Source organism: Schistocerca nitens, chromosome 8 (genome assembly GCF_023898315.1).
Source record: "Schistocerca nitens isolate TAMUIC-IGC-003100 chromosome 8, iqSchNite1.1, whole genome shotgun sequence".
NCBI lineage: Eukaryota > Metazoa > Arthropoda > Insecta > Orthoptera > Acrididae > Schistocerca > Schistocerca nitens.
This window is the reverse complement of record NC_064621.1, coordinates 217,351,214-217,371,231: the sequence shown is the minus strand read 5'-3', so window position 1 is coordinate 217,371,231 and position 20,018 is coordinate 217,351,214. Positions and strand designations below refer to the sequence as shown.

The window sequence follows — 20,018 nt, the reverse complement described above, 5'->3', positions numbered from 1 at the left end:
AGTGAATAATTCTGCAAAGGAACCTACCTGCTCTGACTGGGGCACAGTGAAATGTGGAGTCCCACAGGGCTCAGTGCTGGGTCCCTTACTTTTCCTAATCTTCCATGGTGTATGACACTAAAAGCACACTTCACCCTGTTTGCAGATGATATCACCATTATGATAGAAAATGTACCAAATTGCAGTCTAGAGAACTCTGTGACCACTATATTCAAAGAAGCTCTAGATTGGCTCACTTCTAATGGACTGCCTCTCAGTGTTAACAAGACTCAATTCATTCAGTTTCAGACAGCAAACAAAAAGCTGGAAAATATTCAAATAAAATGTGGTGACAAAGAATTATCGAGAGTTTAGTTTTCCAAATTCGTTGGATTACACATTAACATCAGTCTAAACTGGTCAATTCACATCGTCGAACTGTGTAAAAGACTGACTTCAGCAGCATTTACCATTTGCTCAGTTTCATCTGTTTGTGTCTTGCAAACAATCAAAAAGCTGAGTACTTCAGATATTTCCATTCAGTTATGATATATGGCTTCATATTCTGGGGAAACCAGTCATGAGCAAATAAAGTCTTTATTGCACAGAAGAGAGGCATCAGAATTATGGATAGAGTGAACCCTATATGCTCGTGCAGAAACTTGTTCAAACAACTGGGGATCCTCACCATGCCATGCCAATACAGTCTTTCACTAATTTGCTTTGTGAACATTAATTAGACAATGTATGGGACAAGCAGTCAATACCATGATCATGATACAAGAAGTAAACATGATCTTCACAGAGATGTAAACAATCTCAGTATGGTAAAGAAAGAAGTACGTTATTCATGCATAAAAGTGTACAATAAACTTCCAGTTCATGTTAAATCAGTCACTGGAGATAAGACTAAATTCAAAAATAGCTAAAACTTTATTTTTTGAATAGTTCTTTCTACTCTTTACAGGATTTTTTTGATAATGTTTAATAATTAGTGAAATTTGTTTAATTTTAAGCTTTCATATAAGAAATGACTATATAGCACTGTATATTAATTGTTGACAATGTGTTTTATACGAATTAGAATGTAAGCCTTACAATTTATTTGTGTAAGCATCATTACTACTATAATCTATGCCGTTATTTGAAGACTTGAACCTCATGTGTCTATTTAGTATGATTTAGATTGTAAGTCTCATGACCATTTACATATGATTATTGTAGTAATAATCTGACATAATCTACATCCTAGCTATACATTGTGTCAAAGATCCACAGAACTCGAAAATAAATAAATAAATAAATGGTAAATGAAAGAGACAATTTCAGAAATAAAATTATGAACATGAAACTTGAAGTAAAATAAAGAGGAAAACAGTGAAAATACAGAAAGACCAAAGAAAACAGGAACACATCAAAGAATGAAGATCTTACAGGACGAGAAAAATAAGTAATAATAAGAATAATAATAGTAGTAGTAGAAGTAGGAGTAGAAATAGTAGTATTAGTGTAGTAGTAATTCACTAAAATACTATTAAAACAGGCTAATATTACAAAGCACTGAGACTGAATGAAATACTATGTGGAAAAAAAGGTAAAAGGAATTTATTGCAATGTATTCTTTGTAAATATCTTACCTCGTGGCCCAAAACCAAATATTCCTTGGTCCCACTCCCAGGTAAAACGTTCATTATAGTTGATAATTTCATCTTTGAGAGCTTTATCATCTGATGTGTTCTGTCCTCCTGAGATAGTGTCAAGTGACAGAAAAAACACATATATACAAAGCAATGGATAAGTGTACAATAAACTTTTTTTCCTCTCTCTCTCTCTATCTATCTATCTCTCCTCACCACACATACACCCACACACTCACAAACACACCACATACTCATAATTATGAAAACTATATACCTTCCTGTTTAAGAGTGACATTGACGGAACGCAATCCTAGTTTGACACCTATGATGGCGTTTATTTCCTTTGGAGTTCCAGCTTTGTAAGGGGTTTTTGCACTGACATCACCAGTTTCCCATTCTTGCCCAAAGTTTCCAACTACAGCCCAAAATACAGAAAAATGTGGATTATTAGTATTCAGAGCATTAAAAGCTACCTAAACAGTTCTAAAAAATGAATTAGGTAGAAGAGAATTTGTAGCTCACGCATCAGTGTGACACCAACAAACAGGCTCAGTGTTGTCCTTAAGCATATCCAAAGTCTCTGGAAAACAATCATAAATATTGATGGTCACTATGTGGATACCACATAATGCATATAATTTTAAAAAGTAGATTGTACAACTATTGTGTGGCTCTGAAGTACAACTACCATACAGTATACACATAATATGCAATTACAATAATTACATCTACCGTGAGATGCATATCTAACTCTCTCTCTCTCTCACACACTTATGTACACCCCCCCCCCCCCCCCCCTTTCCCTCTCCATCCCTCACACCACCACCGTTCCTGGCCACTTATCTTGGGAAAAGTATATCTGATCTCTAAGTTAATGCTTTAATTCATTAACAAAACTTCAAAAAGCTACTAAATTTATGTAGTAATTTCAGAATATAGCAAGTTGATTAGCTTTTACGTTTGTTAAAGCAGGACTCGCTGTATGTAGGTGCATTCAGAACAGTGGTCACTTTTACTTCATATACATTATCAGATAACATAGATCAAAGCAGCATCCAAATGACACTGTAAGAAAAACTTGCAATTGTTAAAACAGCATAAAAACCACATTTTATTGTAAATAATATGTTTAAAAATAGCTTAGTCTTCAAAACAATTCAGGGTGGTTAACAACTGTCACTTACAAAGAGGTTATAATGTTTATAGTTCCGTTATGTCATCAGCCACATAATAAGGATTTATCAGGATGAAGTGCTTATTTTAGCCTTTATTCAGTCAGTCTATATAGGTTTCAAAAGGTATACAAGTGGCATTTGTAATAAGAGGTTGAATGTATGATTCAATAGAAAATCTCTGTAATCTGGAGTTGCCCAGCAGTTTGCACAAATGCAGGGCAGAGAATACTGTTGTTTGTAGGGTGGTGGCCACATCAGAAGACTGTAGTGAAATTAGGGACTGGCAGTCAACCCTGAACATGAATAAATTCTATATAAAGCACATAAATAGTTGAAGAGATCCATTATTGTTCAATTCCGCTACAGATGACAAATCACCGGACACAATAATCACTATAACATAGCTAGGGGTAACCAACTGGAGTGACCTAAAGTGAAATGACCACATTAAATTAACAGTAGAAAAGCCAATACAAGACTGAAATTCATTGGGAGAATCTTGTGGAAATGTGATTCATCCATGAAAGAAGAGAATTACAAAACACTTGTTTGACTGATTCTTGAATACTATTCATCATTCTGGGGCCCTTACAAAGTAGGATAAAAGAAGAAGTACAGAAGATCCAAGGAAGAGTGGTGCTTTTCATCACTGAGATGGGTTACTCAGTGGGAGAGGGTTATGGAGATGCTCAATAAAATCCAGTGGCAGATGCTACAAGAGAGGTATTGTGCATCACAGAGAGGTATACTGTTGAAATATTGCGAGCTTCCACTCCTCCCAAATTTCTCTGCGAAATCATCACCCTGAGAAAATTAGAGAAATTAGATGTCATACTGAGCCTTTCCAACAATCATTTATCCTACACACCATTCGTGAATGTAACAGGAGTGTGGGAAAACATACTGGTGCCAGAAGTACCATCTGACATTGCTGTAAGGTAGCTTGCACAGTATAGATGAAGATGAAGACTGCAAAAGAGTATATATGCATTCCAGTCACAGAGGAGATATTTAAATAAGAGGGGTTCTAATGAGGTGTAGGTTAAAAAATTAGACAGAGATTTAGAAACCAGGTTTTAAACTAAAAGCATTTCCATTAGTAGCTGTTTACTCTGACTGTAATTTATTAGTTATAAAACACAAAACAAAGTTGGATAAATTGTAAAAAGATAGAAAATTAAGTATGTGAGACCTGGATAATTTGAAAAAAGCCAGACATCTTTAAGAGTTTCAGAAGGATTAGCAGGCAGCAACTAGGAAACATGAAAAAGGAATACGGCAGAAGACAAATCAATATTTTTGAGAAGTAAAATACTGAAGGAAGCAGGGGAAAACTAGTAAATAAGACAAGTCTCAGCTAAAAGACTTGGATAATACTTGAGAAACTCAATCTGAAGATTAGGAAATATAAGAATACAGCAACTAAAGCAGGTAAATGTGAGTATGGATGCCTGAAAAATGAGATTAACAGAAAGTCCAAAGCAAGAATGACTAAATGAAGAAAGCTAAGGGTATGTGATTGACAATAGGAAAGACAGGTGCCATTCATAAGTAGTAAAGATGGGTGCCAAACATGGGAAAATTAAACAAGCGTTTGGAGAAAATGGAAAAGCGTATGAACTTCAAGAGGTTAGATCGTAATCTGGCACTATGCATAGACAAAAATGCTGACACTCTCTCTCTCTCTCTCTCTCTCTCTCTCTCTCTCTCTCTCTGTGTGTGTGTGTGTGTGTGTGTGTGTGTGTGTGTGTGTGTATGAGACAGATGATGCAATACTTCAACAAGAATTTGGCTGAGCACTGAAAGATCTATGTCATAACAGCTCCCTTATAATAGAGAACATTCCCTCAGAATTATTTAAAATCTGTGGGAGAACCAACCATGACAAAACTGATCAGCATGATAAATAGTGTGCACGACACAGATGGCTTTCACTCAGACTTAAAACAGAATTTAAAAACCCTTACACCAAAGAAGATTGACACTGGAAGGTGTATCACTGAACCGTCAGATTAACAAGGTGTGCACATTACTGAACCATTGGGCTAAAAGCATGATTGCAAAATTCACCACAAAATAACCTAAAAAATGAAGGAATGATTGGTAGACGCTGACCTGGAGAAAGACTTATTTATATCCTGTAGAAACGTAGGAACATGAATAGAAATAGTGACCATATGTCTTACCTTAAAGGATAGATTACAAAAAGACAGACCTTCATTTATAGCATTTGCAGATTTAGAAAAAAGTTTGGTAACACTGATGATAATTTAAAATTCTGATGGTATCACTTATAAAACATGTGGATGAAACGTTACCTACAACATGTACAAGAACGAAACTGCAGTTATAAGAGTCATAGGATACGAAAGAGAGGCAGTAATATAGAAGGGAGTGAGACATGGTTGTGGCCTTTCCTTTATGTTCTTTAATTTGTATATTCAGAAAGCAGAAAAGGAAACTAAGGAGCAATTCTGGAAAATGAATTAAAGTTAGGCAAGAAGAAATAAAAATTTGGATGTTTCCACATGACATTGTACTCCTGTCAGAGGGCAAAGGACTTGTGAAAGAAGTTGAACAGCATGAAAAAGTTTTGAAGGAAGATTATATGATGCATATCAACAAAAATAAAGGAAGAGTAATGGAATGCAGTCAAATTAAATCAGACAAGGCTTATAGAATTAAATTAGGAAATGAGACATTAAAAGTAGAAGAACATCAACACCATCATATACATTTTCCCAGTTTCCAGCTGCTGGCCAGGTCTGTTTTGAACGTAAGTCTCTCCATCATTTTATGTCTTCCCACCACCTTGATCCAGTATTTTCCTTTCTTTCACATGCAGTCCTTCACTTCTTTTGGCCACTTGTCTCTCAGTCTTCCTTTTAGTCTTTTCCCTCGATTTTCATCATGTGTGTTTTCCTGGGAATACACTTCTGTTTCATTTACTTAACATGTCAATACTATCTAAGCCTCAGTTCCTCTATCATATCCTGTAATGGTTCCTCCTTCACTAATTCCCTAATCCTCTCATTCCTTACTCTACCCTTTTTTTTTTTTTTTGTCAGTCCGGCATTGTTTCTCAAGAATTTTATCCCACTATCTTGTATTTCACTTCTCTCTTTTTCTTTTGCCGCATACACGTTCGGGACATAGGTCAAGATTGGAAAATACTATGCCAGATGTATTAAGCTTCAGAGATATATGAAATTCTCCACCTTAATCAGTTCTTCCCCACCAGTTGTTATCCCACTGCAGCCTTACTCTTATTCCTGGTTGTTGTCATCATTTCAAATATATTTATGCTGAATTTCATCCCATATACTTGTGCTATTCATTGCCATATGTCCAACTACTCCTGCACTGCCTCCTCTTTGTTTTTCAAATCTTCAAACCATCTGCAAACACCGTTGCTTTCTTTGTTCTTTCACGAATTACTTGTGTCACTCTGGCTATTATCTCATCTGTACCCATGATGAAGAGCAATGCTGATAGTATGCTTCTCTGCCTCAAGCCATTCTTCTGTTCCAACCAATCTGATCTCTCTCCTCCCTCTTTCACACAGCTCAGACTCCTGCTGTCCATTTGTTTATGCTCCATATAGTCTACTTTTCTACTCCTCTGTTGTCCAGGGACTTCCATGCATTGGTTCTATACACACCATCATATGCATTTTTGATGTTGAGGAAGGCCAACACTAGATCTGTTACATATTTTCTGTGGTGTTGTGACAGCTGTCTTACAGTGAAAATTAGATTTAGCTGTGGATCTTTCTACTCTGAACCCATGTGGTTCTCACATCCTTCCTTCTGTTATTGTCCAAATTCATGTTACCAAAACTTTCTCGAACATCTTTGCAAATAGCTAATCGGTGCGATTCCCCAATAGCTTTGCACTCTTTTCTATTACCTTTCTTCCAGTCTTCTGGGGTCCTCCTTTCTCCTGCTGCTATCATTATTTCTACACTCAGTTCATCCAAACCAGGTGCCTACCCTCCTCGCATCTTTCTAAACGAATCTTCCACTTCTCACCATGTTAAGTCCTTCTCTGTTTGTAGTTCCTTTTCCTTTTCTTCTGCCTCACCTAGGTCTCCATTTGGATTCAGGAGTTTCTCAAAATACTCCCTCTGCACAATCTTGAATTTTTCCTTGTTTTCTACCTTTTGGCCACTTTTATTCACCATTCCAACATAATCTGCTGTATAAGTCTGCCTCTTACTTTTAACTATCCCATATGGGACCTTTTCTGAAGCATCATTATCCTCCTTTGTCATTCTAGTCCACTCTTCCATGCATTTTCTTCTCTCCTCTGGAACCACTCTTTCTGCCTCTTTCCTTCTTGTTCCGTAATCTTCTCTTTTTTCCACTGACTTATTCTGGGACCATAACCTAAAGTCCCTATTCTTCTTCTACATGCTGTTTTTCAATTTTTTCATTTCACCATGATATTTCCTTCCAGGAGTTTTGCTACTTGGGCAGTAAAATAACTGGCAAAGGCTGAGGAAAACAGGACATGAAATATTAGACTTGCTACAACAAGAAAAACGTTTTTGGAAAAAGAGAATTATGCAGGGCATACAGAAAACTTCTGAAAGAAAATCTTGGATTTTGTTCAGCTTTGTGAGGACATTCATACTAGTTTTCAGTTGATGACATGAGTTCTGCAAGATGCCATGGAAACAAATGGTTATGCAAAAAGAAAAAGATGCAGCAAAGGCAGTGAATATCTACATCTACATTTTTCAAACCACTTTGATGTAAGCATTTCGGGGCAACACAGGAGGATGAACAAGTTGCTGGAGGTCATGAGCAACACAGCGAGCTGAGCAGGCGATGTGGAAAGGGAACACCAGTCAACAGCAGCAGTCGTAATCAAAGCAACACAAGCTAAAAGTGTTTATTTTTTCAAGTGTCTACTCGATATTTGAGAAAATTTAAATCTTAAAATTAATCAGTCATTCAAAGTGGGAAGCTGTTGAATTTTGTTGGGAAGTTTTAAATGAGATACTAACAGCTGTTATGCCAAGTCAATAATGCCAGTGTGACCCATAAAAAGACAGTTGAGAACCCATGTATAAGGAGAATGGACACTTTCTAATTCTGGAGTGAACAACAACACATATTTGGAAATAGTTTGTAATTATAACAGGGATGTGCTCAAAAATCAAGAGGAACAAATCAAAATAGATTGGAGTTTATTCAAAAAGAGAATGGGAAAAGTAAATGACAATTTGAAGATATGGTAAGCAAAATCCAGAGAGTGAATCATAATGTGTGTGCCATGCCAAATCTATCTTCTTGTGTTAATTGCAAGAAATTTACTGATTTTGAAGAATATGGTGAAGTGTACCCTGCTGATTTTATTACAGAATTTAATGTGTCTGTCAGAAAATTATAATCATAGGAAAAATATCTTTTGTGGGGGGGGGGGGGGGGTGATTTTTAAGAGGATATTTCTATAGTTGGGCAACTGAGGTTGCAGAATCCTCCAGTTCATGGGAAGAATTCAAGGAATTATTTTTGAAGGAATATTGGTCTAAAGATGAACAGCAAAGTATATTAAGTGAATTCTGGATAGGTGATAGATATGACTCATAATTGTGGAATTAAAGAAAAAAATGCTCCACAAAGTTAAAGAATTGCTTTTACCTGCCACTAGGACGAATACAAATGATTTCTTAAACTATGTGGAACCAAGTAGAGCAAACAAAATCCAGGTCTCAGAATAGGAGAGGGAAACTAGCAAGTAAATAATATAAGAAGAACAGATACTGGTAGGAACAAGGGTTATTACACTGTGATTGGACGAAAAACAGAAAAGAACCACTGGTGATTAGAGACCACCTAAAAGAGACTGATGATAAAGTGAAGGGAGATAGGAAAGTAGAGAGAGAAACTAAACCAGATCTAGAAATAAACAGAATAGATTCCAGTAGAAAGCATCACTTTAAGTCAGAGGAAATAGATAAAATGGAAAAGCAAATAAAGGAGACAAAAGAATATTCCATGAAGTTTGATAAGAAATATTGTCAGAAAGGCTATCAGAATGCTATGAAGGAATAAAGCAACAGCAAAGAACAAAGCTGTTTAAATGCTTAAATGCCTTCCTTCATGGTCAAAGAATGTGGACAGATAATGGGGGCAGAGCCTGCCCCCCAATAATTTAAGAAAATTATTAGTTATATTATGCTTTGTAAAACCACAAAATTATGTTGGAATTTTTTATTTTCCATGTTTGATGATAGTTACCTTTTAATGAGTCAAAACAAATATTTATTATGGTGGTAAGCAGGTTAACTGAAAACGAGTGGTGTGAATCATGATATTGTTACAATGCTGTGGGCACACTTAGAATTTGTTCCGGTGCACAAACTTTGGGGTCTAGTGCTGGCGGGCCAGCGCTGCGGCCGCAGCGACATCAAAAGGACTGGAGCAGAAGTGCCTGGAACCCTCCACCTCATGTCGCGTTGACGCTTCGAGACATTACGATGCTGTGGCTATATAAAGCCCACCCTGCTGTTGCAGTCATTCAATGTGGATAGTTTCATTCAGTGCATGCTGCAGATGTGTTTAGTGTTCCAAATTTAGTGTGTAGTGGGTTATTTTATATGACTATATTTTATTCGTTTACTTTAATCTCTCAGTTTATTGTGAATTAAGTTTGCAATGGATAAATTTGTTACCAAAAAGGCATGCTTGGAAGTTGATGACACTGCAAATCAACCTCCAACAATTATTGTGTCATCAATTGCTTCGTCGTCTTCAGGTGAGAACCGTTGACAGCTGAAACCTGGACAATCCAGTAAGGGAAGATCATTTCAGAAGTTTTGGTTGATCAAATGTACATGACTAGAATATGAAGCATCCACCTAAAAAGTTTTTTGCAAAACCTGCAAAGAGGCAGATGCTAAAAATCTACTACAATTTTCTTCAAAGAAGAAGATGTATTTACTTCTGTAGGGTTTTCTAACTGGAAAAAGGCTTTGGAAAAATTCTGTCTTCATGAAAATATGTTTATGCATAAAGAAGGTGTTTTGAAACTAAATTCTATCACTAATTGAAGTGTGGTCTTCTAATTGAATGAACAGTTAGATAGTAATATGAAGAAAGGCCATTTAGCCCTTGAGACAATTTTTAATGCCGTGCAATTTCTATGCCAACAAGGACTAGCAATTAGAGGGCACGAAGATGTAAACTCAAATTTTTTTCAATAGTTGGAACTCCGAAAGAATGAGATACCTGGGTTTAAAGATTGGTTAGGACATTCATGGTATAAGTGGATGACCCACGATATTCAAAACGAGATCATTGATCTACTAGGAAAGTTTGTGTTGAGAAAGGTATTGGCTTCAGTCAAGAAGACTGAACATTTTTCTATTATGGTTGACAAAACAAGTGATTCTTTGATTCATGAACAAGCGTCATTTTGTATTCATACTGTCGATGATTCCTTAATCATCAATCAAGACTTTATTGACTTATACGAGACCCCCAACACTGAATCACAAACTCTGTTTAGTATTTTAAAACACGTTTTTGCTCATTTTGATTTGTAATGGATAACTTAAGAGGACAGTGCTATGATGGTGCTTCGAATATGAGAGGTAAGTTCAAAGGACTAAAAAAAGTTAGTTTTGGATATACAACCAAAAGCATGTTATGTGCACTGCCCAGCACACAGCTTAGACTTGGCAGTTGTAGACAGTCTCTGCCATTTACGTCTATGAGGGATATTGTGGCTTTGGCCAATGACTTAATAAACACCATAAGGGAATCCCACAAAAGGGTAGGACTTTTCAGAAGCATATGCTGTGAGAGCGCCAACGACCAAGCTGGTCTACAACCCCTTTGCCTAACTTGATGGACTATGTGAGCTTCTAGTATCTTGAGAATACATTTTCTGCACAGGACAAAACACAGGCAGGTTACAACTGTGCAGGCTACCTTGAATCAATGTTACAATTCAAGACTTATTTCGTTTTACGTCTTTATTGCCATGCAATGAACCCAGTAGAGGATGTCACTGAAAATATTCAATGCACTCATCTAAGTGTTGCTGATCTGGAAAAAAATATATGAGGGCTTTATTTGTATATTGAATGGAAGGTGTGATAGTTTTGAACACTTTTGGGAATTGTGTTTAAAAGAAAAACGTCCACAAGTTGATTATCCTTCACTTCCTCGGAATCGAAGTATACCAAAGAAGTATGAAGACAACGAAGGCAGCTCACCACACACCTTCAAAACCCCAAAGGAATACTACAAAGCTATTTACATTGAAGTTTGTGAAACTGTGCGATCTTGCATTACAGAGCAGTTTGCTTCAACTGGACTCACAGAGGTCATTGCAGCTGAACAAGAGTGCTTGCTTTTAGTAAATAGAGGTGAAACAAATTTGGAAAAATCAACAGAGTTTTGTAAAAATGACCTATACATTGAGAGACTGTGCTTACACTTGAATACGTTAGGTGATATCGCTAATAAAAAACAACTGGTCTTAAAAAATATGCGTAAGAAAGTACATTACACAAGAGCCTGCAGTTGGAGAAATGTTATGTGGAGTAGTGAAGTGCATCAAGCTTCTCCAAATAGTTCCAATCAGGACAGCAACAGCAGAATGGTCATTTAGTGTCCTTAGATGTCTAAAATCATATCTCTGATCAACAATCGGACAGAAGCAATTGAACAACTTGGCTTTTCTTCATGCCCACCGAGATGTTTTGGATAAATTGGATATCTGACCAGTCATCAATTATTTCACATTCAGTAATCCAGTCAGACAGTCAACATTTGCACCTTTCTAAAGATGGCATTTCTAATAATGGCATTTAGAGCAATAATAAAAATCTTTATAAATAGAGAAATAAGTACATACATAATGTTAAATTTTCAGTTTCGAAATATTAGTACTAGTTCAGTACTGTATTACTATATTAATATAGTACTGTATTAGTTATTTTCAAATGATTAAATATTTTTAGGGTGTAAGACCCAATTAAAACCCGCTATTTACATACTTTTTGACTGAAAGTATTAGGCATACTATATTAACTTTATTAACTGTATTAAAGCATTAACTTTGAGATACTGTTTTTATTTAATGAACCCTGAGCTTTATTCAAAGTAAGCTTAGATTAACTATTTCACTTATTAATCAAAGTGCTATTACTGTGCGACAGCAATATTTTATGTTTTATTCTTTTAATGATAGTTTAGGATTTATTTAAATATAATTTCAGTCTTTTCAGTGTTATATATTCACTGCTCTGTAATAGCCTATAAGTGTGATTATTACTGTAAATTAAATTAGCTTTTTACGAAAATACTTTGCGTGTTTATGCTTTTTTTTCTTCTTTTTTTCTTTTTCAAAACCAAAAAATGTGTCAAGCTTGTCGAGTTTCCCCGAGTATTGAGTTATCGAGATTCCAGTTTTCAGGGTTCTAATGTTGATCATATGACTCTAAAATGCTTAAAAAACTTTAAAAATCACTATTTTTCATGTAAAATTTAGAAAACTTCCCAGGGCAAGACCACTAGTACGGGCCTCCCCAATATTTTTTTTATAAGTCGGTGCCCCTGTGGAAGACCTCTCAAGGCTCCTCCTCTAAATTGTGTTCAGAGAGGGGTTCATTTTTGTAATGGGACACACTCCTCTAACATTACCTATTTTTCATAGAAATAACCGATACCATTTATAATATTGATTCTTGTATAGGTGAACATTATCTCAGTTGTTTAACTAAAAGATTTCCTCTCTGGGGGACACCACCTTGATGAAGCACTGTCCGTGCAAGGTGGAGAGGCTTGCGTATCTGCAGGAAGCTGAGGGCTAAATCGAAAGTAGAGGACCTACTGCCGGAAAGGACTCAGCCGATGGATCAGACTAAGAGTGTCTCATAACGTCCCCTCTTCCCTATCCACTCCTAGTCCTACCCTATTCCCTGACCCAACCCAAGGCGTGATGCGATCCGTGCTGAGGGGTGCGTGGCACATGGGAAAATGTGTGGCAAACGGAGCCTCAGGGATACCGGACGACCTCCCTGAGTAATTAGCCTTACACCGCGCGGGGTATTCGTGGTGTGGACCTTCTAGATTCCCAAATCTCGTGGGACCGACATGGACATGATTACAGAAAAGAAAAAGAAACTGAGGGGCAAATTGAGACCTCAGATACCCAAACATCAGGGACTGAACAGATGGAAGGCACTTCCACTACTGAATCAGGGTCTAGACCTGAGCCAGAAGTGGGAACTGTAACCGAGAAGCTAGACCAGATTCAGATCAAAGGCTTGTCTGGGGCCCAAAGGAGGAAGCTACTCAGGGAACAGAGGGAAAAGGAAGGAAAAGAATGGCTTCCTAAACACAAATGGAGGGAAGTAAAGGGACTAGAACCCAAGACCCCCAGGAAAAAACTGTCTCAGGTTGAAGGGGACACGCAGACCCCCACAACGTCAAAGACAGGTAGTAAGCGGATAAGGGAGGAATCAAAGACTCCCTCCTCCCTGGATAAGTGAGTCCAGAAAAAATCGAGGCAAGAAATAGGGAAACAGACCTATAGTACTGCAGTCTCGGTTCTTAGGATGGCAGTTATCCAGGAAGGTTATCCACTGGTGGCCATTACCTCGCAGCAGGAGGAACTAGTACAGATGGCCCTCTTTGAAAAGATTGGGGGGACGCTGGCCCAGGACTCAACTCCAGAAGGGTCTATCTAGACCGTGGTGCACTCATTTTTGTCTGTGAGGGGGTGCACACAGTAGAATGGCTCAAGGAGAAGGTGCCCATGAGATATCCCCGTGGGAAGATGCGAAGCTGCTGGTCAAGATGGCAGCGGAACTTCTTAAGACTGCAAAGATATCATGATGGGTACCTAAGATCTTTAAGGAAGTCTCTCCCAAGACTCTGTTCGGGAAAATGGGGGCCCAGAACCCAAAAGTCCTGACAGAAGACTGGAGAGTGATTAACCAGAAGGTTGCTCCAGAAGGATGAACCCTGGTGGTGGAGGTTGGTGAGAAGTCCCTGAAGGCGATGCGGGGGCAGGACCTGAAACTGTTTTTAGGGTTCTCGCATGTCACCGTCAGGGTTCTCAAAGACTTCAAAGATGGCAGTAAGACAGATCCTGGAGGTGCTGCAGATTAATCTGCAGCACAGTAAAGGGGCCTCTGCTGCCCTGAGCCGCTGCCTGGGGAGACAGGAAGTGGACGTGGCCCTGATACAAGAACCCTATTTATACAAAGGGGGTGTATCGGGCCTCAGAGGCACTGGAGGTAAGCTGATATATGCTAGAAATCTAAGAAACTCCAGAACATGCATCTATGTTAGAAACGGCATTTCTTTCATGCCAATGATGGATTTTTGCTCTAGGGACTTAGTGATCATCAAAATGCAGCAATGTGAGGAAGGTATCACGAGGGAAATTGTCTTGGCCTCAGCATACCTTCCTTACGAAAACAGTTCTCCCCCTCCCTTGGAGGTGAGGAGACTGGTAGAGACTTGCCATCGGAAAGGTGACCAACTGCTGGTGGGGTGCGACGCCAATGCCCATAACATAGTGTGGGGCAGCAAGGACACCAACAATAGAGGTGAGTACCATCTTGAATTCCTCTTAGCTAACTACTTAGAGGTCCTGAATAGGGACAATGAACCTACATTCAGGAATAGCAGAAGGGAAGAAGTAATTGACAAAACATTTGGTTCCATGATGTTGGGTAGCTATGTCAAACAATGGCATGTGGTGTTGGAGCCATCCTCATCAGACTAGATGTACATTAAAGTCAAGGTTGAAATGGGAATCAGACAGACCATGACTTATAGAAATCCCAGGAAAACAGACTGGGAGACATAGAGGAGGGACCTTGACTTAGGCTTATCGGAAATTAAAACCACGATAAGGAAGCCAGTAGAATTTGAGTAAGTTGCAGAGGCTGTTACCTCTGCCATAGTGACCTCATATCAAGACAACTGCACAATCACCAGGAAGTGCACAAATAGGAGTGTTCCTTGGTGGAATAACAAATTGGAAACGCAAAGAAAACAGGTACGGAGACTGTTTAATATTGCGAGACGCAAAGGACAATGGGCTAAATATCGTGAGGCCCTTGTCAGTTACAACCTTGCAATAAGACACACGAAGGAGGCATCCTGGAAGGCATTCTGTGAGGAAGTGGAAGGCACAGCTACACAAGCCAGACTTCACAAGATTCTCACTAGAGTACCAACTAATCCAGGAGGTACATTGAGGAAGGAGGATGGGGAATATACAAAGACAGCACATGAGACGCTGGAATTGCTCCTCAAAACTCATTTTCCTCAATATGCTCTGCTGGATAACACAGACCAGTATGTGACCCCAGAGAGACAACAGTTCTCAGACACTCGAAGAGAGGACTGGGAATCGGTCAAGCAGTGTGTGAACTTCAACAAAATCCAGTGGGCAGTGGGAACATTCCAGCCGTTCAAGTCACCTGGCCCAGATGGAATTTTTCCAGCTCTCCTGCAACAGGCAGGAGGAAAGCTTATAAGAATCCTATGCAGGCTATTTAGGGTTAGCTTAGCAGTAGGAATCATTCCCAATGTTTGGAGGGCAGTGAAGGTTGGACATTGTGCATAAATGGTGCATTAAACAGGATCTGAGAGTTAATCCTAAGAAGACTGTTGTGGTGCCATTTACAAAGAGACATATTCAGCATTCAAGTTGGAATCTAAAGCTCTTCGATGAAACTCTACCTGTGAAATGGACAGTGAACTATCTAGGGGTAACCTTGGACGAGAAGCTAACTTGGACCCCTCATATTAAGAGTATCTGCTCCAAGGCAAAAAGCACTTTAGTAAGTACTAGGAGGGCTTGTGGCAAAAACTGGGGCCTAAGCCCCAGGGGTATGCACTAGTTATACACCACAGTGGTTAGACCTAGGATTTACTATGGGGCTGTAGTGTGGTGGAAGAAGGTAGAACAGCGGGTTGCTGCTAAAGAGCTTTGCTAAGGTGCAGAGATTGGCCTGCTTAGCCCTAACGGGCGGAATTAGCAGCACACCAACTGCTGGAATGGAAGCTATGCTGGACATGTCTCCACTTCACCTTTGGGTTAAGATGGAGGCAGCAACTGGGGCATACAGACTTAAAACTGGCCAAAACTGGGTCTCATTTGGATATCCAGAATCACACACTAACATAGTGAGTGAGGTAAATATAGGTACGGCTGGGGAAATGCCCTCTGACTATATAATAACTCCTATCTGCTTCGACAAGCCTTACAACATAATAATTGGAAGTAGAGAGCAGTGGGAGAAAACAGTTCGACACCGTACAGGGGACATCGTTTGGTTCACCGATGGGTCGAAAACAGAACATGGCGTTGGGGAAGGGTTGTACAGGGTTCAGCCAATACTGGAGAGCAGCATCTCTCTAGGGAAACTGGCCTCTGTATTCCAAGCAGAAATTACTGCAATCAGGGCATGTGTGGAGGAGAATATAAGCAGGTGCTATAATGATCATAGCATCTACATCTATTCAGACAGCTAGGCAGCCCTGAAATCATTGGCAGCTCCTGGCCACTCAGGGATCTGTGGCAATGAACAAGCCGACAGATTGGCTAGGATGGGGGCAACAACTCCATTTATTGGACCGGAACCTGTCTTGACGATCACCAAGGCTATGATCAAATTAGAACAACAGAACTGGTTTAGGAAACAGCACGTAGGATATTAGACCAAGGTGCATAAACAAAAACATGGTAAGGTAATGATGCCCAAGCCATGTTTTAAAAGAAGCTCTGTAATCCTGGGATTGAACAGGAAAGAGATCAAACTCATGACTGGACTGATGACCGGCCATGGGAACTTCAAAAGCACCTACACACAATGGGTATAAAGGAAGAGGACCCTAAATGTAGGATCTGTGATGGGGGTGAAGAAACTGCATCACGCCTAATCTTTGAATGCATGGCATTGGAGAGTAAAAGATACAGAATCTTCGGGACGACTAGACCTGAAGAAATTGTGTCTAACAAAAAACTGGTAGAGGGACTCCTTGCACTATTCAAGGGCACTGGTTGGCTTTACTATACATACAGGGAGCGATACCTAGTTTTGGTGCAGGCAGTGGCGGGTTAGACCTAAGCTGTTTTAGCTCTCCTGTTAAAATCAAATCAAATCAACTAAAAGATTTTCATACGATTCTGTATATGATGTATTATATTTCAGGCTAAAATATATAAAAAGAAATTAATGCATTACAATTGATATGTACTAACAGTTAAAATTACTCTTCTTTTAAAAATATTTGAAATTAAAAAATATCTGGCATACTTACAATTCCTATTATTAATTACACAATCTGATGATAATTATAAAATTTATTTCTGGTCTCATTTACAAAATAATGATATATTTTAGCAAAGATTCTTCTTTTGTCAAGAAAATTTGTAAACGCTTTTGCTTTGTTAACTCTTTTGCTTCATAAACTCTTTGGAATATTGTGAGTACTGCAGAATGTAAGTAGTGGTGGGCATGTCTCTGATGGAATCGGTCAGATTGTTATGTTATGCCATAACACTGTGAATTTGAGTCCTGAAGTGGAAACTGTAAAAACGGTGTGATGTGGAAAAATGTGACAAAGAATAAAATTCAAGAGTAATACAGGCAAATCTTCAACAGTTAGTTAGTCAAAATTTCAGGCACAAGAATGTATCCCTAGACACAAGAACTGAAATCAACAACAATAAGAAGAGAAAATAAAGATAAGTAAAAAGTTTTTCTTTTGTATATCTTATGCCTCAAGAAGCTTTCAAAACTTGTGCAGAGACAGAGAATTTTAATAGTTGTATGAGGGAGGGTAAGATTACAAGTTTGGGCATCAGCTGGACTCAGTTGACTGATAATGAAGTCTTGTCTGTTGCAGAAGAAGAAAGGACAGTGATTTGTATAATTTCCAGTTTTTATACACATACGGGAACTCCAATCACTTGAGGAAAGAAGACCCGAGAGCTGCCCAACAAAGTTGGATCAACAGTGACGAGATAATATCAATAATGACGGACCACATCAATTGAAAGAGGACTTTACAACTATGATGAAGGACATCAGAAAAGATAAGTACAAACTATTTGCTTTTTTTTTCCTTTTCTAGGAAAATGGATAGAGACGAGGGTAGTGATGATGAAGCGAAAGCTGTAGGACATAGCCTAGACATGTTTGAACCAAGTGGTAGTGTAGTCAGCAAAGAAACCGTGGAAACCGATATTTTGCAGTTGATTTTAGTAAAATTAGAGGAAATGAAGACGGATAGCAATAACAAATTTTGTGCTGGTAATGATCAGTTAACAGAAATAAAAGCAGTTAACAATAGCAAATACATATTGATAAGTTAACAGAAATATGAACAGAAAACAATGATAAAATAAACAGGGTACAATACCAAATAGACCTACTAAGTAATCAGGTTTTGGAGTTAAAGAACGGATCGTCAGACGGATTAAAAAGTGAATGAAAAATCGAAATTTATTGTTTTGGAAAATGAGTTAGGTGCACAATCCGCAAATCAGGAGAAGAATGTCAGTGATGTCAAAGTTCAACAGAAGGCCGTAGAATAAAAAATTGAACAGAACTTTAGTAGTTTAGATCAAAAAATTTTAAATGTTGAAACAGTATGCTAACTAATGTAAATGTTTTAGATCAAAAAAATTCAGTAGTTCAGGAAATTTGCATTCACAACAATCTGTATTCAAATAATGGTATTGTGTGATCCAACATTCCGGTAAAAGTTTTCCACCAGACAAGTTACATCCAGTGAATTTTCTACATCACTATAGAGATAGTTTTTTGCTGGGCATGAATGATGACCAAGAGATTAAATTTGTTAAAAGATTAAAAGTTAATTTCTGAATGGTCTAAATTATAGGAATAAGGACAGTACCCTAAAAGAGTTTTGTAAGAATCAACTTAAGAAATTGATTGATGCACTAAAAAGGAGATTACCAGAAAGGTTGCAGTGGGATTTAGTACACGGACCAGATGATTGCCTTGAACAGTTTTCACGATATGTTGACAGGCTTGACAGGGCAGTAGAAAGAAACATGTACCATAACAATCATAATGATATAAATCACAATGGTAATAACTACAGAAACAAAGATAGTGGTAACTTCTATCAGGGTCAAAATGGTAATAGAGACAGACTAGGAATAATGGGGATAACCATGGGCAATTTATAGAAGAAACAATGATAGAGATGACCATTCAGGAAATGGTGATCCACCTCAATGAAGGTCCATAGTTTTGAGGTGAGGAAATACGACACGTGCCGTACCCACAATTTACACTTGCATTTAGATAATAATAACAGCATTAATAATGTGGCACGGGTATCTGAAGCTGAACAGCAGGAACATCAGATTTCTCACTTATGTTCTGATCAAAAGTTTTGGAATACTTGTTTAATTACAGTTATGTAGATACTAATCACAAACCAGAATGTGAGAGTAATGAGAATTTTGATGTAGTGTGTACTAATGATTTCTTCTCTTGGTCAGAAAATGGTGTTATTGATATATGTAAAACAGGTGATGACTGTATTGGACCTGAATTAGGTGGTATTTTTAATGTAGATGTGAATGAAAGCTGTGAAATGACTGAGGTTGGTAAGTCTGAGACTAGTAGCTTATTGCAAATGAATGTAGGTGAAGTGTGTGTCTTTGATGGTATTGAGACTTGGTTGTTAATGATGTTGTTGATGAACTAATTTTGGAAGAATATGATTATGATGATGATGAGTATAAGGTATTTGTGGAGTTTAAGAACAATGAAGTTTCAGAGTTGTTTGTGAATACAGATAAGGTAAGTGGTGTTTTTGATTATGTAAGTGAGAGTCATGGAATATCAATCCAGTCAAAGCAGTTTTCCGTTAATGTCATGTATAGTAATGATTCCAAACAGTGAAGATGAGTTATAAGTAAGCTTAGAGAATAAAGGTGAAAATTTTTTGAAATTTGTTTGGGACCAAATTGATGATAACATAGATAAATGTGCATTTTGGAGTAAGTTAGCTGTGGTTAGTCAAAATTTGTGTCCAAATTGTTGGAATGAAGTGAAAGAAGATTTAAGTAGGAAATGTAATTTTGACAATAACATATTTTGTGTTACTTCTGTAATAAGTGATGTTAGTTGTGCTATGGAACCCATTCAGTGTGTTCCATCTTTACCTGACAATGTGTGTAACCAAAATAATGCTAT

At 38.0% G+C, this 20,018-nt stretch overlaps 1 protein-coding gene across 4 annotated transcripts in view; it reads right to left on the bottom strand.

Annotated features, from left to right (window-relative positions):
• The window catches only part of LOC126199022 (dual oxidase maturation factor 1-like), a 145,142-nt gene that overhangs the window by 103,590 nt on the left and 21,534 nt on the right, over window positions 1–20,018 (bottom strand). For 3 of the 4 annotated variants that reach the window (XM_049935716.1, XM_049935714.1, XM_049935715.1), the window contains exons 3-5: window positions 2,142–2,199; window positions 1,894–2,034; window positions 1,617–1,724 (exon numbers count right to left, since the gene is read on the bottom strand). In XM_049935716.1, the coding sequence (XP_049791673.1) occupies window positions 1,617–1,724; window positions 1,894–2,034; window positions 2,142–2,199 (307 nt within the window). The remainder of the gene's footprint in view (window positions 1–1,616; window positions 1,725–1,893; window positions 2,035–2,141; window positions 2,200–20,018) is intronic. The other variant, XM_049935717.1, reaches the window with a different exon arrangement.